The following is a 26,453-nucleotide window of genomic DNA, read 5'->3' on the forward strand; positions in this document are numbered from 1 at the left end:
GTATAAATGATGAAGTATGGCTATACGCCTGTGTTTGCGTGGAGCCTCACTGATGTCAGTGGGTCTCAGCGGAGACACAGAAGTCCACCAAATCAGAACAAGTTGTGAGACAACTCTTTACATCAGTGCCTAGACAACAGCAGAAAGAGAAGGGTTCTCTAATTCACTGAGACTGCAAGGCAGTGGCCCCAAACTGTGGGGGACGCCCCTTAGGGAGGCACAAAGGAACGTTCAGGGGGCGTGGCAGGGCTCAGGCCAGCCCCCATGGGGTTTGGGGAGGGAGTACTACCCAGCCCTGCCCTGCTCACAGCTCTGCTCCAGCCCCGCCTTCAGCTGTGCCTCTGGCTCCTGGCCGTGCCTCCAGCCTCGGCTCCACACTTGGCCATGGCCTGGCCATGTCTCCGCTCTCAGCCCTTGCCCTACCTGAGCCCCTGACCCCAGCCTTGGATCCCAGCCATGGCTCCGCTCCTGCCCCCACTCCCGCACCCAGCTCCGTTCTCAGTCCCAGCCTCAGCCCCTGGCAGCGGCTCCGTTTCCGGCCCTGCCCAGCTCCCAGACCCAGAACCACGCCCAGCTGTGGCCACAGCCCCAGCCCCCTTAACCCTGTCTGTGTCTCCCGCCACGGGAGCTGCGGCCTTGCTCTTGGACTTGGCTTCCAGGGGGATGTGGACAAAGGTAAAGGGGGCGCAACCCTGAAAAGTTTGGGGACCACTGCTATAAGGTATATAAGCATACAGAGATCTATGTTTCTTTTAGTACATGTCTAATTTCCATTTAGAGTAATTGGGGCTCATGAATGCCTATGGAAAAATTGACACCATATATAATTATCTATTAAACATATTCTGGCATCTTTTTATATTACATAAAGAAAGTGTTTACCTTTTTTATACTACTTTCCCCTTGTCAACCAGGTTTAATAATAAATGAATCATGTTCGCTTTTAATCAAAGGTTTACTATCTTCAGATGTAAATAACTATTGTTGGCTGCCACTGGCATTACTTCTGATTTTTAAGCCAGTTTAGTAATTTATACATTTGAGTGCATGAGCTGTTTGTGACTTTCATATAATTTAATAATAACCATTATTTACCTGTCCAAGATTTTAAGCGTTAAATAATATTTTAATGCGAGAAGATAATTTGATGATTTAAAATCATCAGTGTCTAAGGCATATTCCGATGAGTGTAGGGTTTAGGGTTGAGGTGGGCAAACTATGGCTGGTGGGACCGTCCTGCTCGGCCCCTGAGCTCCTGGCCCAGGAGGCTCACTCCCGGCCCCTCCCCCGCAGCCATGCTGCTGCGTGGCGCAATACTCTGGGCGGCTAGGCTGCAGAGACCGGCCTGACACGGTGCTCTGTGCTGTACGGCGCGGTGCAGCTGTCTTTCCTGGCGCAGCCGCGCTGTCAGCCACTGGTGCTCCAGGCAGCGCGGTCAGGGAGCAGGGTGAGGGGGTTGGATAGAGGGCAGGGGAGTTTGGGGGGTGGTCAGGGGCAGGGATCTCAGGGGGGCAGTCAGGAAGGAGGGGGGGTTGAAAGGAGCAGGGGGCAGTTTGGGGGCAGTAAGGGAGAAGGGGTGGTTGGATGGGGCAGGGGTCCCGGGGAGCAGTTAGGAAGGAGGGGGGATGGATGGGGCAGCGGGGGGGTCTGGGGGTGGTCAGAGGACGGAGAGCAGGGTGGTGGATGGGGCAGGGGTCCCCGGGGGGCCGTCAGGGGGCGAGAAGCAGGGGAGTTGGATGGGGGTAGGGGCAGGCCATGCCTGGCTGTTTGGGGAGGCACAGCCTCCCCTAACTGGCCCTCCATACAATTTCAGAAACGTGATGCAGCCCTCAGGCCAAGAAGTTTGCCTGCCCCTGGTTTAGGAGGACAAATTCGGTGAGATACAAATGTATGCTGAATCCCTTTCCAGAATTGGCAGTTTCTGGTGGAAAAACTATTTACTCAAAAAATTCCTGACCTGCACTACCCATAAACCAACAAGTCAAATAAAAAACCTGAAATTGATTATTCTTTGAAAATGCATGATTTTTAGTCAATCTAATGATTTTTAAGGCCCTGACTCATGTTTTTTGAATAGTTGCATCTGGCAATATTGAATTCCACACAAATGATTTATTTATATTGTTGTGCCAGCTGCTACACAATAAGGACCTTGGCTGGGGGCTTTTGATCAGTGCCACACTAAAAGTAAATAATAAACATAAATAATATTTTTAGAAATTGCATATTCTCCATCTATGAGTGTGTTGCCTTTCAGGCTTATGATGAAAAAAGGGGTTAACAGCTCTGTGACTGAGGCATTCTGGGAGCTGTAGTGCTTAGCAAGAATGCTGGGAGTGGTAGTTCTTTTTCAGTCTTTCTCTTCCTCTCTGTAATGGCTGCATGTTATAAGGTACTGTTTCTGTCTGTTCTTCTCTGAGCAAGTTTATTTTAAAATTCTGTGCTACCATTTTTTGTTGGTAAAATACCCCTCGAGGAGGGCCCTTGGTTCCGAAGGTATCATCACCTCTAGCAGTGCTGGGATGTTAGCCCTGGGAAGAGAGCTGCTGTATGGAAGGTGGCATGGAGAATAAAGAGCAAAGGGGTTAACTGGAAAATTAACTGTAACTGCATCTGGGATTTCATAACTGCATAGTGATTTTAACTTAACAAATATCATATATTCCTATAATGATGAAGGGGTGGAAGGGAGTAGCTAGCTGGCTGAATTCCTGCTGAACTGATCACTTTAATGCTGATGAGATTTAATTGTATTGTTAGTTGTGTGTTAGGGCACCTAAAGCCTTGGATAGGTGTGTTTTAAGTTGTTGTTACTCAAGTTGAAATAAATGAACCTTAACTGAAACCATCAAGTTAAAACTATTTTTAAGAATTACATTTTTCTGTTACTAATAGTGCCTTTAATTATTAAAACTGAAAGACATTTTAAAATCTAATTTACTTATTGCTTTGTTTTTTATTAGCTCTCTGATTGACTAGTATATTTGCACTGTCCAATCTCAATTTTTTCACCATCAGTTTCATTTTCTGGTTCTGATGCACTACCTACAAGCCTGCAGTGTTTTGATTGCAAACATTGCAGGAGAATGCTTAATTGAAATTTTTAAAAAATTAATAGAAACAAATGTTTTGGCCATAAGTTTTGTAAAAGTTTGGTTTCAAAATACTTACGTTTTGGGACAAATTTAATCTGACAACATCTATTTAAGAGAAGGATAATTATTTGTGTGTAATTATTTCTAGGCAATGCACCTGCCCAGTTTGTCTGAACCACACAGTAGTTTAAGTCTCATGAAATAACCATTTTTGTTTTTTAATTTCCGAAGAGCTCAGGTGAGGCTGTATTAAAAACAATTATTGAGTACTTCTGCTTTTCAGAATATCAGGTACTCTGACTCTCTTAATGGTGTTTCATATTGTTTTTATAATGCGGTTAATTGAGTCAACATAGAAAATTGTGGACCAGATTGACCTGGCATAAGCAGCTGAAACTCTATTGACATCAATGAATCGCATCTTTTTAAGTGAAGTCTAAATTTGGGGCTGTGCAATTAAGTCTAGGGCTGTAGATGACTGACCTGATTGTGCATTGTTCTAACAGAAGCATGTCAAGATATGGGCAAGGAAAAAGATGTGTAGAACAACCCCTTGGGGCTATCAGCAGCCAAGTGTCAATTAGAGCAGCCCTCAGGTTGCTATAATTTGTACCAGGTGCTAGGCGCGACCTAGCCAGCTTGTGAATAGTGGGAGGTGCAAAGGAATTCTTCCTGATTCCGTCAATGCCTGTGACACTGACAGTTAGGTCAACAATTTGAAATACTCCGCTTCTTGCCATGATAGGCTCACTGACACAGTGGATGGAATTAGAGAGTTAAAGTGGTGTGTTAATAAAAGGCCTGAAGGTGAACAAAAAATATCTGCTACTGACCTGAAAGAAACCATGATATCAAGAAATTAAAACTGGCATACTGTGACATATATGGCATATACCTACTTGCCCACATCTGTGTCTAAGGTGTTAAAAGAAAATGACCCTGAATTTTATTTAATTGTAAAAATATTTCTGTCTCCACGAGTTTAAAAAATAGAAGATGGGACAAAGAACTCCCACTGAGATTAATATAAATAATATGGAATTTATTTAAAACAAATCTCTTGGTCTTCTGTAACTGTCTTGAGAATTTTGACTGTTGCGGGGGAAGGTTCCTTCCCTCATTCTCTGAGCCTTGCACTTTATGTCAATCACACCTCTGAGAAGTAGGTGTAAAATGTTACCGTAGCAGAATGATAGCATTTTTCACAGATGTAAATACTGACGCAAGGTACTAAAGAATCAGGCCTTCAGAAATAAATACGAGGACTTTATCCTTCATGGTTATTCTGTAGTGAGATGGTGACTATTTCTTCTTCCTACTTTCTTGAGGCAGAGTGGGAGAGGGAGTTCCCTGTTTGCTCTCTAAACCCTGTCACTTCAGGCAGTGCAATTATTCAGATTTCTTTCTCTGAAAAGTCCTAGCATGTGGTTATCTGAGAGGGGATCTCTTCCCCTATAATCCACTGCAGTGGTTAAAATTATCTGGGATGCTCTTTATGTTGGTTTCCAGGCAGTGTCTCCTACTTCCTCCACAAACTCCAAACCTCTCCTTGTTGCTGAAGAGATGCAGAGGAAACTCTGCAGGGAACTTCATGGAATTTCCACTTGATTTCATCCATTCCTACATAGTATTTTGTTTTCTTTCTGCAAGAAACCCTAAAACTTTTGCAAACAAGTTAGTAGAAGCTTGAGTTTTCCCCTCCTAAAATGGAATTACCTGCGTCTTTTGAAACAGGTCACCCAAAAACACATACACTTTTTACTTTAATTGTGTTGCAGTTCAGGATCAAGACACTTAAAAATAACGACCTCTCTTGAACCAATGCCTTGGAAAAAAAATTTTGTTAGTTGAATGAATGGCGGATTGCCAACCAAAATTAGGTGGCCTGTTTCCCCTCAAATTGACACAGGAAGGATGAGGAAATATGGACAAAGACAAAAGGACTCACAGTATTGGCAGAGGCGGTAGGAACCCTTAGTTCCATAACGAATCCTTTCTTGTGTCACAGTCTCACTGAAGTCAATAGGACTACTTGTCAGAGTAAGGACTATTCATGTGAATATGGAATGCAGGTTTAGGCACCTTGATAGGCCACAACATCAGGACTTCCTGTTACAAACTGGAAAAGATTCTGTGATGTGAAATGTACAAACTGGTTGTCAAGGTTCCTCCCCCACTCTGAACTCTAGGGTACAGATGTGGGGACCTGCATGAAAAACCTCCTAAGCTCATCTTTACCAGCTTAGGTCAAAACTTCCCCAAGGTACAAAATATTCCACCCTTTGTCCTTGGATTGGCTGCTACCACCACCAAACTAATACTGGTTACTGGGGAAGAGCTGTTTGGACGCGTCTTTCCCCCCAAAATACTTCCCAAAACCTTGCACCCCACTTCCTGGACAAGGTTTGGTAAAAAGCCTCACCAGTTTGCCTAGGTGACTACAGACTCAGACCCTTGGATCTTAAGAACAATGAACAATCCTCCCAACACTTGCACCCCCCCTTTTCTGGGAAATGTTGGATAAAAAGCCTCACCAATTTGCATAGGTGACCACAGACCCAAACCCTTGGATCTGAGAACAATGAAAAACATTCAGTTTTCTTACAAGAAGACTTTTAATAAAAATAGAAGTAAATAGAAATAAAGAAATCCCCCCGTAAAATCAGGATGATAGATACCTTACAGGGTAATTAGATTCAAAACATAGAGAACCCCTCTAGGCAAAACCTTAAGTTACAAAAAAAATAGACAGAAATAGTTATTCTATTCAGCACGGTTCTTTTCTCAGCCATTTAAAGAAATCCTAATCTAACACGTACCTAGCTAGATTACTTACTAAAAGTTCTAAGACTCCATTCCTGGTCTATCCCCGGCAAAGACAGAATATAGACAGACAGCACAGACCCTGTGTTTCTCTCCCTCCTCCCAGCTTTTGAAAGTATCTTGTCTCCTCATTGGTCATTTTGGTCAGGTGCCAGTGAGGTTACCTTTAGTTTCTTAACCCTTTACAGGTGAGAGGAGCTTTCCCCTGGCCAGGAGGGATTTCAAAGGGGTTTACTCTTCCCTTTATATTTATGACACTGGTGAAGAAATAAAGACCTTTCCTTGAACAATGGCCATAATTTCCAAAAGGAATAAGTACTATGTCACTGTTCTTGCATCACGGTAGAATAGTTCAGACAAATTAGTTGTACTTAAGACTGCTTTTTTTTTATTTATTGAAATTATTGTAAGACTTTTTTTTAACTGAAATTATTTTAATTAATTAAATTAAATTATTTGTAAATTTAATTTGGAAATATATGCACAACAGGCTATGTAGCATTGTTGCAATGGCACCAATCCTGCAAACACTGATGCATGTCAGTAGTCTTGCCAATTAACCTGTTGCAAGATCAGGACCAGTTTTACTAATACATTCATGGCCATGCTCTGCTCTCAGTTACACTAGTGTAAGATTTTCTACACTAGAAAAGATTTGCTGGTATAGATATACTGGCAGAGCTATGCCAGCAACCTCCCCAACTGTAGATGCAGCTTATACCAGCAAGAAAGTTCTTTTGCCAGTATAATAGCTTAAACCAGTTCCCCAAATCAAATAAACTATACTGGCAAACTGACTCTTTTGCCGGCATAACTGTGTCTATGCTTCGGCTTTTGCCGGCATAGCTATGTTAATTGGGATGTGACTTTCTTCACACTGCTAACCAACATAGCTATGCCAGTAAAAGTTTCTAGTGTGGTCCAGACCTAAATCTGGGATGGTTCCATCTAAGGTGGAATGGCATTACTACATTTATACTGATGCAACTAAGAGCAGGATTAGACCCCTATTTAGCATTTTAAAATACTTTTTTTTTTAAAAGCCAGTGAAAAAGTGGCCCATATTGTATCTGCTTTAAATTTCAGGTGGTGAACAGTAAAAGCTGAGATGAAACCTCACGGTGGCGTTGGGCTTTTTAGAAGTCTGCTTGCTAATTGTTTTCATCACTATCACCATCACTGCTCTCCTCTTGTTAAAAGGATAGGTCACATGATGGAACTATCTATCTTTAGGCGCAATTATTTATTAAAAATAGTTAAACCTACTCTGTCACTTAATGATTGGTCAAGGAGATATCACCAGGATTTTAGAGCACTATGGAAGCATGAAGCTGTGGAAAAATATCTAGAGACCTTAAACAGAGAATACCAGCGGGTTGGCCAGTTGTTAAATAGTGGCTCAATGAATGAGTATGATCGAAGCACTCTGAGCAGAAGACATAATCACTTATCCACCCTTGTAGCTGCATTTCAAGAAATACAAGAGGCAGAAAGAGAAGTTCAAGAGATAGAATCCATGTGTACAAGTAAGTAAAATGCATCTGTTTATGCAAAGCAGCTTTTTTTATGATGCAATATGCCTTATTACCCAGAATTTGAAACAAGTCACTCAGGGAGCAGTACACTAGGCACATACATTTTCCTGAGGGTCCTCCGTGTCCCTATTAAAGCCTTCTAGATCCTCCCATTTCGTTTTGCTTTAGCTCCACCACACCTACTCTTGAGGCCTCAGAGTGACCAATTTTGCAGAGCAGGCCAGTGTCATGTACATTACACATTCAAAGTCACGTGAATGCTGTCTTTAGCTGAAATATTCTAGAAAGCTTCGTTATTGTAGCCCTTGTTTCATAGGGCTAATGACAGTTTTCTTCCTAGGGACATATTTTAGGTAAGGCTAATTTATTTGGGCTGAGGGGGGGTGATTTATAGTACATCAGACTTGACATCGTAATTTAAATTTGGATTTTGGTGTTTGGTTCATTGATATCTATTAAATTATGGGCTTTGCACATCTCTTCGAGATGCTCAATCCCAAACCCTGAATTGTCAGGCTTCAGTTTAACCTTATGTGAAATACTAGTTCCTTGAAGATATTTGAGAACTCTCATGTGGAGTGAAATAAACAAATGGTTATCCCACAATCAAAACTATGCCCAGTGGTTTTCAACATATTGACTCATGATGTGGAAGATGTGGGTGGCGGGGGAGAAAGCAAGGTAGCAGAAATTGCTGATGATACCATTATTAATATTAGGACTAGGAAGAAATGCAAAGAATGGAGCTTACAAATTTGGTAATTGTGCAACACTGGCAAGTGAAATTTCGAGTATGTGGTGTAAGGTAATGCACACACTAAATAAGGAAAGTAGCCACTGATAGTACTACATACACTAATGGGTAGTAAATTAGTAGCAAGAGACAACAGAACGTAGAGCAGGGAGAACTTCGAATGGCAGCCAAAAGCCAATGTAAGGGATGCAGTGTCTACACAGACACTACATCGCCCTAACTACACCGACATAAGCCCTGCACCTCTCGTGGAGGTGGAGTTATTATGTCAGTGTAATAGGGCACTTACATTACAGCAAGGCTGTAGCGTGTACACTGACATAATTAGGTTGAGGTAAAATCCTTAAGTCGACCTAATTTTGTAGTGTAGACTAGGCCTTAGTGGTGCCGCTAGATCAAGGACGAGATAAATTGGTAGGAAAGCTTAGACTGCCACTGCCCTTGCTTTTCCTCTTCCTTTGGTAAAATAGAGGATGTTGGTCTCCAGGGTTGTTGATCCACCATAAATTTACTTTTAAAAACAAACACACAGATAAAAATCCTGATGTATTGGGACCCCACTCATTCTCAGTAAGGGGATAGTTCAGGATCCCTGCCCATTCAGACCATAGTCTCACTGTTGAGGCTGCCAACAAGTTTGCCAATTACTGTAAATAGTTATTAGTTTTAGTAGGAATTAGATTATCAGTTCGTTTCATATGTGCCAGTGAAGAGCTATGGCATAGGGAATGACTTTTAGCTGCTACTGACTTTGGCTAGGTTTGAACTGGAGATATAGAGGTAAAATCCTGTGTTCCCCATTTCTAGTCTCCCGAGCCATCCAGGGCTCCTGAAGATCTGAACATTTAATTAGTAATGTACATCATCTTATGCTTCTGTCGTTATTTGGTATTTCATGCTGAGAATAAGCAATTCCCTGCAATGGAAACGATTATCTATTGTAATAGGTGTAATTTGGCATTTGTATTACAATTTGCTCTAAACTAAATAGATTGGTTAACATTTATTTCTATCATTGGAATTTAGAGCTAGACAGCAGAGTTGAGAAACAGATGCTAGAACTTGCCTTGGAAGAGAAGGAAATCATTAACCAAAAAATCAACACATTTTGCAAAAAGGTGAGCTAGAGGTGAAGGTACAGAGTCTTTAAGATGAACATCTCTTGACATCTTCATTTACAAGTCTTCATACAGCCACGCAATTTTATTGTACCAGACAAGATTTTTTTAACAACAGACTATAACACTTGCCGTTAATGAAACAGGTCTAGCTTCTGTTTTCTCATTGGAAAAGACCTGGAAATGTTCACTGTTAGAAAGTCTCACTACTGCCAAATGCACCTTAGAAGCTCTTTCTTTTAGACACTTTTTGTATGTGTGCTTGTTCGTTTGCTGTCATTGAAAAGTCTGTAACACAGTGAACTACTATGCTACGAAGACATGGCATGGGGTTCCGCCAGTTGTTCATGGCAGCAGAGAGGGTACAGAGATGTCTTGAAAGGCTTTATCCTCATGGAACTTTCAATCCTTTATCATTTTCTTCAGTTGAATGAGACCAGTGTGTGAAAATAATTGTAGTAAGAGAAGCTGAAAGAAATCCAGTGGAAGGCTTTATGTTGTGAATCAAGTGTTTGTATTTTAGAAAATTAAGATAATCTGATTGTATGAAATAGAATCTTTGGAAAAATAAGGTCAGTGTCAGTGTAAACTGACTTTCCTGGCTAGTATCATTATATTCACAAGGGAGGCTGCAGTGGTTGATTTGGTGGTCTCATGCTTGGCATTGTGGAGTTAAATTTTTAATTAGCCTCCATTAACACACCAAAATTTCAAAGTCTGGGGTTTGTGCATGTTCAGACTGATGCAACCATGAGAGCTGGCTGTAAATTTGATCGGGAAGGGAAATACTGATATTTTTTTTCTTTCTTTTCAGCTTTTCCAGAATATAGTGCCAAGGGAGAAACATGATGAAAGTGATGTTATATTAGAGGTGACATCGGGCAGAACCACTGGAGGTCAGCAAAGTCATCACAAGTAAAGGTTACTCCAAACCTCCATCCAGGTTTACAAGGCTTCATTAAATTAGGCTTGAATAAAGACTGGGAGTGGATGAGTCATTACACAAACTAAAAACTATTTCCCCTTACCAATTTTTCCCCTACTGTTACTCACACCTTCTTGTCAACTGTTTGAAATGGGCCATCCTGATTATCACTACAAAAGTTTTTTTTTTTCTCCTGCTGATAATAGCCCACATTAATTGATGAGTCTTGTTAGACTTGCTATGGCAACACCCATTTTTTCATGTTCTCTGTGTGTATATATATCTTCCTACTGTATTTTCTACTGCATGCATCCGATGAAGTGGGTTTTAGCCCATGAAAGCTTATGCCCTAATAAATTCCTTAGTCTCTAAGGTGCCACAAGTACTCCTCGTTCTTTCTGCTGATACAGACTAACATGGCTACCACGCTAAAGGCTTCAATTGTTTCTCTTATATTTTAATAATGTAAAATGGCACTTTGTAGAGATGAGCATTAATTTATCTGCATAAAGCACTATCTCCAACAACAATGATCTTTAGAGTTACTGCTAATGCTAAAAATTGGTAATTTTGAGGGAAGAGTCTATAAACTTATATTTCATGTTGTGCTGTCTAAATATTTAATTTTGTAGGTGACATTTGCCAACAGTTCACCAAAGAAATGTTTGAGATGTACCAGAATTATGCAGATTACAAATGTTGGATCTTTGACATTCTGAACTACACACCAGCTGAGATTGGTATGATAATGTTCTGTTCTTTCTGCCAACAAGACTAAGTTAAAGCTGTGTCTTTGGACTGTACCTCTTATGCAATATTTGTCTTTCAAGGTGGATTGCACCATGCAGCTGCTCATATTTCGGGAGACTGTGTCTACAGGTATTTAAAATATGAGGGAGGGACTCACAGAGTTCAGCGAATTCCTGAGACTGGCCTCTCGTCAAGAATGCAGCGTATTCACACTGGGACAATGTCAGTTGTTGTCCTACCTCAGCCAGAGGAGGTAAACCAGTTTTATTCTGATTAAAGGTTAAAGTGTCTTCCTGGCTTTTCTTTTTGGCATTTGAGTGTGTTATATTTAAAACAACAAACCCCAAAGGCTAAGCCAAGTTACTGCTATTATTTTATGGGTGCCAACCTATATTGTCAAGTCCAGACAAAGGATACACAAGCTTTTCTTCTGTGCCAGGCTGTAACTCTTGGCTCAGCACCTGGCTAAATGATTCCCTACAAACTTTACTGGATCCTCAAAAGCAACTTTTTAGAAATCCACTACTGCCTGAGATACAGTGCAATTCAAGGGCATAAGAATACAGACCAGTCAGCTTAACTTCAGTACCCAGAAAGATAATGGAGCAAATAACCAACCAATAATTTTGCAAACACTTAGAAGATAATAAGGTGATAAGTAACAGTCAGCATGGATTTGTCAAGAACAAACCAACCTAAGAGCTTTTTTTCAGAGGGTAACAAGCCTTGTGGATAGGGGGGAAATGGTAGATGTGGTATATCATGACTTTAATAAGGCTTTTGCTACTCGTATGACCTTCTCATAAACAAACTAGGGAGATACAGCTTATATGGAGTTACTATACCGTGGTGCATAACTGGGTGGAAAACCATTCCCCGAGAGTAGTTATCAGTGTTTCACAGTCAAGCTGGAAGGCATATCGAGTGGGGTCCCACAGGGATTGGTCCTGGGCCCAGTTTTGATCAATATCTTCTTCCATTATTTAGATAATGGCATAGAGAGTACACTTATAAAGTTTGCAGGTGATGTCAAGCTGGGAGGGATTGCAAATGCTTTGGAGGTTAGGATTAAAATTCAAAATGGTCTGGACAAACTAGAGAAATGTCTGAAGTAAACAGGATGAAATTCAATAAGGACAAATGCAAAGTACTCCACTTAGGAAGAAACAATCAATTGCACACATACAAAATAGGAAATGCTGCCTAGGAAGGAGTACTGCGGAAAGGGATCTGGTGGTCATAGTGGATCACAAGGTAAATAGGAGTGAACAGTGTAACGTTGCAAAAAAAGCAACATTATTCTGGGATGTATTAGCAGGAGTGTTGTAAGCAAGATACGAGAAGTAATTCTTCCACTCTACTCCGCTGATTAGACCTCAACTGGAGTATTGTCTCCAATTCTGTGAGCCACATTTCAGGAAAGATGTGGACAAATTGGAGAAAGTCCAGATGATAGCAACAAAAATGATTAAAGATGACCTATGAGGAAAGACTGAAAAAATTGGGTTTGTGAGGGGGGACATAACGGTTTTCAAGTACATAAAAGGTTGTTACAAGGAAGGGCAAAAAATTGTTCTTGTTCACCTCTGAGGATAGGACAAGCAGCAATGGGCTTAAATTGTAGCAAGGGAGGTTTAGTTTGGACATTAGGAAAAACTTTCTAACTGTCAGGGTAGTTGAGCCTTGGAACAAATTGCCTAGGGAGGTTGTGAAATATTTGGCATTGTTAGACAAATACCTGTCAGGTATCGTCTAGTACATCGTCCTGCCTTGAGTGCAGGAGACTGGTCTAGATGGCATCTCGAGGTCCATTCCAATCTTACACTTCTATGATTCTATGGAAGTTAATGTTGTTAAGCTCTCCAGCTCCTGGCATTCACAAAACTGACTCACTAGGAGTAAAACCAATTCTAAATTAAATGATGTATTGAGGCTTGGGAGTACATCTAGACAAAAGTTTGGTATGACACAATCAACCTTTCGGAATATTCTTTTTTCTTTTCAATCACACATCTTATTTTTGGTACTTTCCTCTGCTTAGATACACTCTAAATCTAGGTATCACCTTCAGCTCAGCCCTTTACCACACATCTAAATTGTGTCTGAATTTTGCCACTCATTTCTGTACATTTCCAAGAGCCAGCCTTTCTTCTTGTGCTGGAAATGGCCTAACCTGTTGCTCACTTTAGATAAGCTATTACCAGCAGGACAGTGGGGTGGGAGGAGGTATTGTTTCATATTCTCTGTGTATATATAAAGTCTGCTGCAGTTTCCACGGTATGCATCTGATGAAGTGAGCTGTAGCTCACGAAAGCTCATGCTCAAATAAATTGGTTAGTCTCTAAGGTGCCACAAGGACTCCTTTTCTTTTTGCGAATACAGACTAACACGGCTGTTACTCTGAAACCTTTCTTCTCAGTCCATTCAGCTGAAGCTGATCCAGGCCTTCGTTGTCTCGCATCTCCATGGCTGCAAACTCCCTTTTGGTCTTGTTTCACTTAGATCCATTAAAAACATTGCAGCAAAAATCATCTAGGCTTGTAACTTTGACCAAGTCACTTCCCTCTTTGGATCCCTCCATTCGCTCCCCCTTATTCACCATATCAAGTATGAACTACTTGTCTTAGCTTTTAAGGCCCTTCGTGGCCTATCTCTAACCCTGTCCTGTCATAGACCTCAGCCAAAATCTTCAAACCTGGTGCTTAAAATTAAACTTGTACCTAAGCTGTAATTTTCAAAAATGCCAAGACAGTTTAGTAACCTAAGAACCATTAACTTGATAGAGTTTGTACATGTTTGTAGAGTGCCTTGAACAATGGAGCCCATGGGCTCCAGGCAGGCCTACTGACAGAGTGGGGGCAAAGGGGGCAATTGCCCAGGGGCTGGGGCAATAAAAAAGGGCCCCCGGGGCTGCTGCTGTGGGAGCTGGGAGCCCCGGGCCCTTTTAAATTGCCTGGGCTCCAGGGCTCTTAGGCGCGTGCTCCCGAGTCCCAGCACCCACCACGGGCTGCAGAACAGGGGAGGCAGGGACAGCTCGGCGGAAGGAGCTGGGCATAGGACCGCTGGGGGGCAGACTTGAGATTGGACTCAGGATCCAGCAGCCGCTGGTCCAACATCTGTAGCAAAGGCACTGGCAGCACCCCACTGGGCACTGGTCGGGCTTTGTCTGGGGTCCGCCAGGGAGGAGAAGGGCAGGGTGGGTCTGGGAAACGGGATGGGAGGGTGTTTTAGTGACAGCGCTAGGCTGGTGGTGGGGGTGGTGTTTAAGGCTATTTTGATTTGGGCTGGTGGCTGTTCTTTTGGGTTATGTGGCTGATCTCATTTGGGGATTATCACTGGTATTTGGGAGTGATGGGATGATTGGAGATGGGGCTGGTAGTTGGGGGTGAGGATGTGTTGCTGTTGGGACTCTTGTAGAGTCTCACCAGAGGATTTATTTATGTTCACTAATAATAATCCTGGTGGATACTCCATCACTGACCATTTTAAAATCAAGATCTAAAAGATCTGCTGTGGGAATTATTTTGGGGAAATTCCGTGGCCTCTGTTATGCAGGAGGTCAGACTCACTAGATGATCACAATGGTCTCTTCTGGCCTTGGAATCTATGAATAAGAGTGTAACGCTCCAAAAAGAGTTTCAACTGGTGAATGAGTAATATGTCAAAGAGGGACATACAAGCATTGGGAGATTATTGTGAGAATTTTCATACTTCCACAGCTTTAGGTTTATAAAGCCCATTAGTGCACAGTAGGTAAATTTAATCATTATTTAGGTCACTGGTTAATGTTGGGACCCTCCCTCTCCCATATAGTACTACTCTGTTTGTTTCAGACAGACTTTTAGTTGAGATTTTCCTTCATGTGCTGGGTAGGAAATTGGCAGAGGGATGAGGATTAGCTGGAACACAATGCCACGATGAATTTGGCTCAGGGAGATTAAATGACTTGCCTAAGGAAACCCAGTGAATCAGTGGCACAGACAGAGAGAACCCAGTGTGCTGCTCTAACCTTTAAGGCAATATTATATTAAGTATTCCCTAAATTTAGGCATAAAGGGCCTCATTTTTAAAGGAACCTCAGTTTGGCCTCCTTTGCAGATTGTTGCATAGGCATGCAGTGCCCATGACAGGGGGATTCTCTGGTTGCTTGTGGGCTGGTTCTGGTTCAGGGAAGGGGGGGATAGAATGCCACCTTGGGTAAATCACTTAATCTCTCTGGGCCTCAATTTCCTATCTGTAAAATGGTGATAGCAATCCTGCCTTTGTTTGTCTTGTCTGTTTAGACTGTAGTCGCTGTAGGGCAGGGAACTGTCTCCATGAGTGTGTACAGCACCCTGCACAATAGAGCCCTGATCTCAGTTGGGACCCAGAGGTGCTACTGTAATACAAATGCATAAATAATAACAGCTGTAATGGTTTCCCACTTGGATCTGAGTTATGGTATTTGCATGCTCAAGTACCTTTGGATACGTTCCTAGTTTTTGGACCGGTTCTCTGGAAACACCTTTTAAAAAAAAAAAAAAGGCAGATCTAGGCTGGTTACTAGAGCATCAGGTTACCCCTGGCCTGGGGAAGGAAGGGGAGAGGGAATTCTTCAGTGCTGAGACATTGCCCTGCAAGTTCCAGACGCAACGCCTTCAGGTAGTGACACAATTACAAAAACTGCAGTTTATTCTGCCTCATCCTCCCAAAGGCCAATGAGAAGAAACTGCTTTGGTGATATAATGGGGAAGGGGCTGGGTGGTATCTGAGAAACAAACAAATTCTGAAGCAGCTCTGGAGCTTGCAGCAGTCCCAGGTGGATGAGAAAGGCAGCTGGATGGATACCCATGGGGAAGAGCTGAAAGTTAGAATCTCTGTGGTTGGTAAATGTGTATTAGAGAAAATGATCCACAGAAACACAGACAGTAGGAGACTGGAAAGAAGCGAAGGTTCCCCTGGGCCCCACTGTAGGAGAGGCTGTGCCCATCCTTTCTAGGGGGCCTGTTGACTGTTCTGCCCTGGGGCCCAGAATTGCTGTCGATGGGCTTGCCTCTAGGTGTGGTCACCACACAGATAATAAATAGTAACCTTTCTCTGTTCTTCAGCAGTTTTAGGATGTTAGCCTGCAAACACTTACACATGTGCTTAAATCAATGGGACTACACGGGGGATTTAAATTAGGCGCATTCATAAGTGTTTGTAGGATTGGGGCCTTTTGGTGTAGCACAGATCCACACTGGTGTGTAAGTGTGGGAAAGAAGTCAAAAGTAGTCTCTTATACTACATCTGCTTCTGAGTCTCCCTGCCAGTTGTTGTGGTTTTACAGTAACATTTTCCTATTCTTTAAAGATTTTTCTCTCCCCTGTTGCTATGTGAAAGCTTTTGCACAAATAGGGGAACTGACCGATTACACGGGGAAACCGTGAAATTGACTACACACAAATAATTATCAAAGCCACAGAGTAAACAAACTGAAAAGAACAGAAATGTTGTTTGTTTACTAATTTCTTTCAGTTACAGTCACCTCGGTGTTACTGGTAACAATGGGAGGCAAGCAAATTTTGGACAGAAGTGGTGTTTTTAAACTGATAGTATCTCTTTAAAATGGTTATAAGCAGATGGTAACTTAATTTTCTTTGACTCTAGGTAGATGTTAAAGTGTATCCTAAGGATTTGCGTATAGATACTTTTAGGGCCAAAGGTGCAGGAGGGCAACATGTTAACACAACGGACAGTGCTGTGAGAATAGTTCATATTCCCACTGGTAAGTGTCTTGGATTTTGTATTTTTAAACCTTTGCCTTTTAGTGCATAGATGCACATAACCTAGATCCCAAAATCAAAGGCTCTGATCCCGCATGCTGCGTCACTTTAGGCACTAGGGTCTGTCTGCACAGAACAGCTGGCAGGACTGCAGCCAGTACAGAGAAAGTCAGGTGGCCCTTCTCATTTTTTGCAGGGGAGTGTGTTTGTTTATGTCAAAAATTGCATGGTCAATTTTATCTTTACAATGTGACAAACTTAATAAATGGACCACATTTTGGGGTGAGACAGGAACATCGTGGAAGACGTAAATAACTTCTGTAAACTGAGGACCCTTAACCCTCATTAAAGTTAATGACAATTGAGGGTACAGTTTGCAGCATCAGGTCCTATGTAAACAAAGGACTGAGATAAGTACCTCCTTATGTAAAGTGCTTTGAGATCTGTTGATGAAAAGTGCTATATAATTATTATATAACTGTATACACCTCTACCCCAATATAACGCTGTCCTCGGGAGCCAAAAAATCTTACCGCATTATAGGTGAAACCGTGTTGTATTGAACTTGCTTTGATCCACCGGAGCACGCAGCCCTGCCCCCCCGAGCATGGCTTTACCATGTTATATCCGAATTTGTGTTATATCAGGTTGCGTATATTGGGGTAGAGGTGTATATATGTACATACACACACATACATACACACACACACAATGTAACCCTATATTATTATTTTAAACATCCTAATGTAGAAAGGGCAAATTATATTTGAACACGTTAGCGCCATGGTTCTCAAACTTTTGTACTGGTGACCCCTTTCAACTAGCAAGCCTCAGTGCGACCCCCACTCCCCCCTTATAAAGTAAAAACACTTTTTAATATATTTAACACCATCATAAATGCTGGATGTAAAGCGGGGTTTGGGGTGGAGGCTGACAGCTCGCAACCCCCTACGTAATAACCTCGTGACCCCCTGAGGCAGAGGTGGGCAAACTACGGCCCGCAGGCCAGATCTGGCCCACAGGACTGTCCTGCCCAGCCCTTGAGCTCCTGGCTGGGGAGGCTAGCCCCCGGCCCCTCCCCTGCTGTCCCCCCTTAGCCACGCCACTGCGCGGGCAGCACTCTGGGTGGCGGGGCTGTGAGCTCCTGCCAAGCAGAGCGGCAGCGTGTCTACCTCTGGCCGGGCGGCGTGGCTGCCAGACATGCTGCTCTGAGTGGCATGGTAAGGGGGCCGGGACGTTGGATAAGGGGCGGGGTGTCCTGGGGGGCAGTCAGGGGACAGGGAGCAAGAGGCGGTTGGATGCAGTGGAGATTCTGCAGGGGAGGTGGTCAGGGGACAGGGAACATGGGGGGTTGGATAGGCGTGGGGTCCCGGGGGGCCTGTCAGGTGGCAGGGGTGTGGATAGGGGTCAGCAGATTGGGAGCAGGGGGGTTGGATAGGCGTGGGGTCCCAGGGCCCGGTTAGGGGCATGGGGTCCCGGGAAGGGGCAGTTAGGGGACAAGGAGCAGGGGGGATTGGATGGGTCAGGGGTTCTGAGGGGGGCAGTCAGGGGGCGGGAAGTGGGAGGGGGTGGATATGGGGTGGGGGTCAGGCTGTTTGGAGAGGCACAGCCTTCCCTACCCAGCCCTCCATACAGTTTTGCAACCCAAATGTGGCCCTGGGGCCAAAAAGTTTGCTCACCTCTGCCCTGAGGGGTCCCGACCCCCAGTTTGAGAACCCCTGCATTAGCTGGTTTAGATGAACCCTGGACTCCCAGATGCAGCACCATAATTAAAAGTGACCCAATGAACCTCAATAAAAAACCCCTCAAGTTCACCTCTACCAGCTGTGTTAAAACTTGTCCCATTTACACTACAGTTCTAAAATATACTAACTAAAATGTTTTAAAAATACATCTTTTATCCTAGTATGAACAGGCCCTTAGAGTAAGAGCAGGAGGTCCTATTAATCCTGTTTGTTGTTTGTTATAATGGGTCTTTTTCAGTGTTCTTTTGAATTCTACACAGGATTAACAGTAGAGTGTCAGCAGGAGCGATCACAGCAAATGAACAAGGAACTAGCTTTGCGGACACTGAGAGCTAGGTTGTATCAGCAAATCATTGAGAAAGACTTCAGCAAAAGGCAGAATGCTAGAAAACTGCAGGTGAGAACATGTTTTCCTTATTGAAACTTGGAGATGACATTATGCCATAGCTTTGAGCTTTCAGGATTAGCAACAATAATTTCCCCCTTTTTTTGTGTGCGTGGACAGTAGGGGAGGTGTGTACAGACGGATGTAGGTAAAAAGGACAGCATGTGCTTGTAAATGTATATAAGAATCAGGCCCTTAATTACCATCAAGGCCGGTTTACACTGGTTTGGCAATGTACGGGGGGCTTTAATGTGGATATAATTAACCAAATTTAACTTCATAACTGCATGTAACTTACACCCTCTTTAACGCTCTTTTACGCTAACAAGCGATTAAAGGAGCTTTTGTGTAAATGAGAATCTGGTCCAGTGAGTTTTGGTAGTCACATTCTGAAATACAATAATTGCTAGGATCCTGCAGAGTGGAGGGAAAAATAACAACATTCTTGATACCAAAAATCTTGCCACTTTAGAGCCATACGATAATTTATTATGTCTTTGGAAGTTTAGCCAACCTATTGAGGAAGAAATAATTTAGACTGATTAACTTGCAAGTAACTGAAGTTAGTTTAAGTTAACCTTACAGACGAAGTTAAGTTGTAAGGTTCCCCCCCCTACACCCCCCCCCGCCCGGCTGTACACTACCGTTCTTCTCTCTTGCTCTGAGCATCTTGCTCTTTACAACATGAACTTCAGTGGGCAGAAGCAATTAAAAAAAAAAGAAAAAAGCTTCAGTACTTACAAGCTTCCAAGTGAGTTATTTAACCACTAATTGCAGATTGAATTTAAATTAACTCAGTCACTACAGCTGATGAAACCTTTATCTCTTGTTTGGAATTTAGGCTGAGATTTTTCAAAGCTACCTAAGGGATTTGGATGTGCACTTCCGATTAAAATTAATGGGAATTGGACATCCAAAGTGAAACTCCCACCCTTAATGTTTCACAATGCATTAAATCAATTTCTTGTTTGGAAATATAAACGTGGCTGCAAGTGAGATTTTCAAAATCTCCTAGGCGAGTTAGGCACCTAATTTCTGTTGATTTTAAATGGAAGTTGTGCACCTATTTCCCTAGGCACTTTTCAATATCTCACCCTCCATTTTAAAAAAATAAACAAACTACTTGAAATTCAGTTTTGAAACTTTCAGATTTGTTTGTAACTCCATCTTGTCACCACTAGAAGACACCCTATATCACAAATACTCTGTTTATTCCTTTGCTTGTGTTCATTTTTCTGAGCCATACTCTAGTATGGCTCCTTCACCATCCCTCTGTTATAGGGAGTACATTTTGAGTTTGCTGATTACGTAATTAGAAGTGCCACTTTAATTATCATTAGTGAGAATTGCAGCCCTACAGATTCATCTGGCTAGGACTGTGAGAGTCCCAAGCAAAGTTACTTGCCTTGTAAAGATAGTAGCCATTCAGAATGGGAGATTTAAACTGAGCTGGCACCAGCTGGTGGCTTCTCACTTTTAAAATGGGAAGCTATTTTCACAGTCTTGTGATACTGAAGAACAGCTCTACACCATTCTTCTCAAATTGCCCCCAAATGCATCTTTGAGCTGAAATCAACTGAGGAACATTTCAGCTGAAAAAATGTTTATTCAGAAAGTTTGAGTGTTCTTTAGAAATGGATGGTTATAATGGAAACTGCTCGACTAGTTCAACCATCGCTTTCTTTGCCAGCAAAAGTTATAAGTAATTATATTTTCTTTCAGAGTAACAGCCGTGTTAGTCTGTATTCACAAAAAGAAAAGGAGTACTTGTGGCACCTTAGAGACTAACCAATTTATTTGAGCATGAGCTTTCGTGAGCTACAGCTCACTTCATCGGATGCATACCGTAGAAACTGCAGTAGACATTATATACACACAGAGAATATGAAACAATATCTCCTCCCACCCCAGAGTTGTCACTTTGGATGGGCTATCACCAGCAGGAGAGTGAATTTGTGTGGGGGGGTGGAGGGTGAGAAAACCTGGATTTGTGCTGGAAATGGCCCAACCTGATGATCACTTTAGATAAGCTATTACCAGCAGGACAGTGGGGTGGGAGGAGGTATTGTTTCATATTCTCTGTGTGTATATAAAGTCTGCTGCAGTTTCCACGGTATGCATCCGATGAAGTGAGCTGTAGCTCACAAAAGCTCATGCTCAAATAAATTGGTTAGTCTCTAAGGTGCCACAAGTACTCCTTTTCTTTTTATATTTTCTTTAGTGACCGAGGGCCAGAATTTGAAAGGTATTTAGGCACTTAAAGATGCAGATAGGTGGCTCGTGGGATTTTAAAAAGTTTGTTTAGGTGATGAGGCACCTATTAGAATTTTCAGGATTCCTAAGCACCTAAATACCTTTCAAATTCTGGCCCTCCAGGCCTATCAAGTGCCCATCAAAGTCAATGGATACTAAGTGAAGCCCACTGCTTTAAACACTTATGCACATGAGCAACTATGCAAGGTATATGAGGCTATTTACATGTGAAATTACTCACCTGCATAAATTTTGGCTTCTTAAACTGTTTAACAACTCCTGCTATCACTACAGAGCCAATGCAGAAATAGGGAGGAGGGATGTCATAAACCTTGGCAAAATTTATATTTATACAGTAGACCAAAATGTGTAAGAGGCAGTTATCAGATTAATAATCTGTGTGTTTTAAGTACTGTATTCGCAAAAAGAAAGGGAGGACTTGGGGCACCTTAGAGACTAACCCATTTATTTGAGCATAAGCTTTTGTGAGCTACAGCTCACTTCATCGGATGCATTCAGTACTGTATGTATCTACAGAACAAGTTGATCTATTTCAATCTAGTTTAAGGGTGCTCATGTGCTGCTTTTGAAGGGTTTTTGTTATTAAAACTCAAAAAAATAATAGAAGTTGTTGTTGTACAGATAGGGACAAGAGCCCAGTCAGAGAGAATTCGTACCTATAACTTCACCCAGGACAGAGTCACTGACCACAGGATCTCATATGATGTCCGCAATATCAAGGTAGTTATGTTATGATAATACATGTAAAATCTGTTCAAGAGAGACTGTGTGTGTGTACCTATATACATTCTTATTATATCACTAGCCAGAGTGAATCTTGTGAAAGTAATTACTAAATTTGTCAGGAAGCTAAGAGTGGACAAAAATTGTGAAGTACCATTAAATGCCACTAACTACTGAACATCATTATAAGTTGGGAAAGCCTATATCTTTCTTTCCATCCTTTGTGATATATTATTAAAGGTGAGATACAAAAGAAAATCACTAGCCCCATTCTTTTGTTTTTTGTTTCTCTATTGTATAAAGAAGGCCTGATAAAGCACACAGTACTCACCTGAGACATTTAGTGAGTCCTTCACCAAACCAGGGAGGACTAGACTTGACATTCTTGATATATGTAAGGTAAAAAAGCAAGAAGTTGTTTGTTTAAAAATTGAAAAACAAATGGACTGCTCCAACCCACAACTTCCAGTCTGTCTTTATATGGTATAGAGGCAAAAAACACACCCTTTAAAACTTTGTTTTGTTTTGTTTTTCTTTGCAGGTCACCTTTAAAGGAAACAGAAAAGTTTCTTTTTAAGGTTATCTGACATTGTATTTCTTGGTAAAATTCTATATATGGTTATATTTTTTTCACTTGAATGTGCCAAACAAATACATGATATGCTAGTATTCTGTGTGAGTTCAATTTATGGGTAGATTTTGGAATAGTTTTAGCTTTTGGGCTAGTCTGTGTTGGATTGATTTTTAACTCTTAGGATGGGTTTCAAGATTGAGTTTGTTCTATGATTTGGATTTACATTTTAGGATTAGATTTAAATTTTATTGCTCAGGTTTAAGATTTAATATTATTGCAGTCACAGAGCAAATAGCATGTACTTAATTGTACCAAACAATGAGCTAGACCCCTTAGAGAACACAGATCCCTGCCCTTGAATATTTACAATATGTTAAGATGTGACATACAAGTGAGGATCATTACAAAAATAACAGTGTGGGGGAGAATTAGACAAGGTTCAATAAATAAGATCTCATGACAATTTAGATTATTTACTTGTTCATCTTATTTTTTAGGATCCTGTTCTGATACCTTTACTCACATTGAATAGTCCCGTACTCCAGAAATTGTCCAATTGAAGTCAATGGAAATTTTTGTGAGTAAGCTGCAACTCAGCATGAGTAAAAGTACCAGAATTTGGTCATTATTCATTACAATATCCTACATCCCATCCATTCTTGCTAGATTAATTAACTTCTTTTAGGCAATGGGGTTTGACAGATACAAGATGTTGCCAGTATTTCCTTTTGTTATTGCCAAGAAGATGCTTTGTAACCGTACGCTGTTCTTCAGCAGCATGCCTTTGACTGACTCGTTTACACCACCCAAAACTGATGTCACAACAGGGGAGTAATGCAAAATTGATGGGTTGATGCATAAAGATCAGGATTCATGCAAATATGATTCCAGGAATTTTTCTTGATTGATCAGCATTCAAAAAATGCTGGTCTGTACTAATCATTAATGCTTCTCTCTTTCATTTTATAGGAATTTCTCTGTGGTGAGGGGGCACTGGATGAGCTAATCAACAGGTTGTTGGAATCTGCAGAGATGGAAGCCCTAATTGAACATTTAGAAAACTTTAAATCTTTAGAAGGAGGAGGCTGATATAGGTCTTGTACTAAATACAACACCAGTCCTTGTAATTCTGTAGAACAATGGAAGTATTTGTTAGATGGCAGATGTTGATAAAATCTGTGTCTTTCTTTCCCATATTCTGTGGTCAAATATGAAGTTGTATTTTTTTTTTTAATGGTGCAACATGGCTTTTGAAAATATTCGCATATCAGCTTTGTTTTTGTTATTTTTGTGTAGAATTTAGTACTAGTGAAAGGTGCCAGCCTAAGAGCAAACTGAAATCTTCAGTTTATCCACAGAACAGTGCAGGATCCCCTGGGCAGGATCCTCTGGGAGGCTAATATGATGGGGAAAGTAGTTCAGGAGTGCTGGTTGTATTTTAAGAAGCCTTAATGAGGGAGCAGGAACAAACCATCCCGATGTGCAGAAAGAATAGCAAATATGGTAGGCGAGCAGCTTGGCTTAACAGAGAAATCTTCGGTGGGCTTAAACACAAAAAGGAAGCTTACAAGAAGTGGAAACTTGGACAGATGACTAGGGAGGAGTATAAAAATATTGTTCGAGAATGCAAGGGTGTAATCAGGAAGGCCAAAATACAACTGGGGTTGCAGCTAGCAAGGGATGTGAAGGGTAACAAGAAGGATTTCTACAGGTATGTTAGCAACAAGAAGGTGGTCAGGGAAAGCTGGGGACCCTTACTGAATGGGGGAGGCAACCTAGTGACAAATTATGTGAAAAAAGCTGAAGCACTCAATGCTTTTTTTGCCTCGGTCTTCACAGACAAGGTCAGCTCCCAAACTGCTGCTCTGGGCAGCACAGTATGGGGAGGAGGTGAGCAGCTCTCACTGGTGAAAGAACAGGTAAAGGACTATTTAGAAAAGCTGGACATGCACAAGTCCATGGGGCCAGATCTAATGCATCCGAGGGTGCTGAGGGAGTTGGCTGATGTGATTGCAGAGCTATTGGCCATTATCTGTGAAAACTCATGGTGATCGGGGGAGGTCCCGGATGATTGGAAAAAGGCAAGTATAGTGCCTATCTTTAAAAAAGGAAAGAAGGTGAATCCGGGGAACTACAAACTGGTCAGCCTCACCTCAGTCCCTGGAAAAATCATGGAGCTGGTCCTCAAGGAATCAATTCTGAAGCACTTAGAGGACAGGAAAGTGATCAGGAACAGTCAGCATGGATTCACCAAGGGCAAGTCTTGCCTGACTAATCTAATTGCCTTCTATGACGAGATAACTGGCTCTGTGGATGAAGGGAAAGCAGTGGACGTGTTGTTCCTTGACTTTAGCAAAGCTTTTGACACAGTCTCCCACAGAATTCTTGCCAGCAAGTTAAAGAAGTATGGGCTGGATGAATGGACTATAAGGTGGATAGAAAGCTGGCTAGATCGTTGGTCTCAACGGGTAGTGATCAATGGCTCAGTGTCTAGTTAGTAGCTAGTATCAAGTGGAGTGCCCCAGGGGTCTGTCCTGGGGCCGGTTTTGTTCAATATCTTCATTAATGATCTGGATGATGGGATGGATTGCACCCTCAGCAAGTTCACGGATGACACTAAGCTGGGGGGAGAGGTAGATACATTGGAGGGTAGGGACAGGGTCCGGAGTGACCTAGACAAATTGGAGGATTGGGCTAAAAGAAATCTGATGAGGTTCAACAAGGACAAGTGCAGAGTCCTGCACTTAGGATGGAAGAATCCCATGCACAGGCTACAGGGGACCAACTGGCTAGGTGGCAGTTCTGCAGAAAAGGACCTGGGGATTACAGTGGATGAGAAGCTGGATATGAGTCAGTGTTTTGCCAAGAAGGATAACGGCATATTTGGCTGCATTAGTTGGAGCATTGCCAGCAGATGGAGGGAAGTGATTATTCCCCTCTATTCAACACTGGTGAGGCCACATCTGGAGTACTGCACCAATATTGGGCCCCTCGCTACAGAAGGGATGTGGACAAATTGCAGAGAGTCCAGCGGAGGGCAACAAAAATGATTAGGGAGCTGGGGCACATGATTTACAAGGAGAGGCTGAGGGAACTGGACTTAAGGACTAGATAACCTCCTGAGGTGTCTTCCAACCCTAATCTTCTATGCTAGGCAATGCAGGCTTCCTCTCAGGGGGTCTCGAACCTTGATGAAGAAGGAGTCAGAGTGCAGGTTCGTTTCTATGCCTGTTCAGTCCTGGTCCCCTTGGCTCTGTAATTCCATTTGTGGAGGTGGCTTTGCAATCTAGATGTGTCCCAAGAGAATAGGGCTGAGACCACCACCAACTTCCAGTCACTACTGACAGGGGTTAGACCAGTAATAAACAGCTCATCTACGCATGCCATGACAGCCAGCCTCCCAGGCCGACTGACAGATTTGGGCTTGCACCAGTGCTCTAAAGATAGCTTTGTAGACAACGCTTTGAAGTCGCAGCTTGGCCTGGAGCTCAGGCTCTGAAGCGCACCCTCCTCCCTCGGCTTCTGACCTGAGCTCCAGCCCAAGCTGCAACTTCAAAGCACTGACTACACAGCTATTTTTAGAGCGCTAGAGAGAGCCCTGGAAGCCTGAGTATGTAAACCTGGCATGGGAGGCTCACTCCCGTGGGCTGTGTAGACCTATACCTGAAGGCTCTGATCCAGCCCGTTCCCCTAAATTCATTCTATAGTAAATTCAATACTTCTTAACATGGGCCCAGATCATCCCCTCTCAAATTAAAACCCCTGGCAGGAGCTGTAGGAATGGAAACCTCTGCAAGCCCTCCCCTGCCTCCCAAGATATCCACACATCATCCCATCAAGGGGTGGGGCAGGGCACTCACTCTGCGCCCCCCTGCCCCCAAATACCCAAAACCTGGAAGATTGCTAGGAAGCCATGGAAGGCCAAGGCTACCAGTGTGGCAGACCTTGTCTCTGACGATCAGGTGGGCCCTCTTCCTCGGAATTTTGGCAATGTGGCTTTCTACACAA

At 42.5% G+C, this 26,453-nt stretch overlaps 1 protein-coding gene across 2 annotated transcripts; it reads left to right on the forward strand.

Annotated features, from left to right (window-relative positions):
- The first annotated feature begins 2,361 nt into the window (after positions 1 to 2,361).
- Positions 2,362 to 25,955, forward strand: MTRF1 (mitochondrial translation release factor 1). Of its 2 annotated transcripts, none has more exons than XM_077812130.1 (10): positions 2,362 to 2,392; positions 7,005 to 7,444; positions 9,234 to 9,325; positions 10,140 to 10,221; positions 10,883 to 10,990; positions 11,081 to 11,253; positions 16,629 to 16,746; positions 18,750 to 18,886; positions 21,770 to 21,868; positions 23,415 to 25,955. In XM_077812130.1, the coding sequence occupies exons 2-10, from the start codon at positions 7,027 to 7,029 to the stop codon at positions 23,532 to 23,534; spliced, it is 1,347 nt and encodes a 448-aa protein (XP_077668256.1). In that variant the 5' UTR covers positions 2,362 to 2,392; positions 7,005 to 7,026; the 3' UTR covers positions 23,535 to 25,955. The 2 variants fall into 2 exon arrangements, with proteins under 2 accessions (XP_077668256.1, XP_077668250.1); XM_077812124.1 differs by having other exon boundaries at positions 2,376 to 2,603.
- The last annotated feature ends 498 nt before the right edge of the window (positions 25,956 to 26,453 follow it).

This window comes from Eretmochelys imbricata, chromosome 1 (assembly GCF_965152235.1).
Source record: "Eretmochelys imbricata isolate rEreImb1 chromosome 1, rEreImb1.hap1, whole genome shotgun sequence".
Taxonomy (NCBI): Eukaryota; Metazoa; Chordata; order Testudines; family Cheloniidae; genus Eretmochelys; species Eretmochelys imbricata.

Bases quoted from the DNA above. Each gene is read 5' to 3' on its own strand.
- MTRF1 (XM_077812130.1), top strand. From the start codon at position 7,027: ATGAAACCTCACGGTGGCGTTGGGCTTTTTAGAAGTCTGCTTGCTAAT. The intron at 10,222-10,882 runs GTCAGCAAAGTC...TTAATTTTGTAG, and splicing joins ATCGGGCAGAACCACTGGAG to GTGACATTTGCCAACAGTTC. The intron at 10,991-11,080 runs GTATGATAATGT...TTGTCTTTCAAG, and splicing joins CTACACACCAGCTGAGATTG to GTGGATTGCACCATGCAGCT.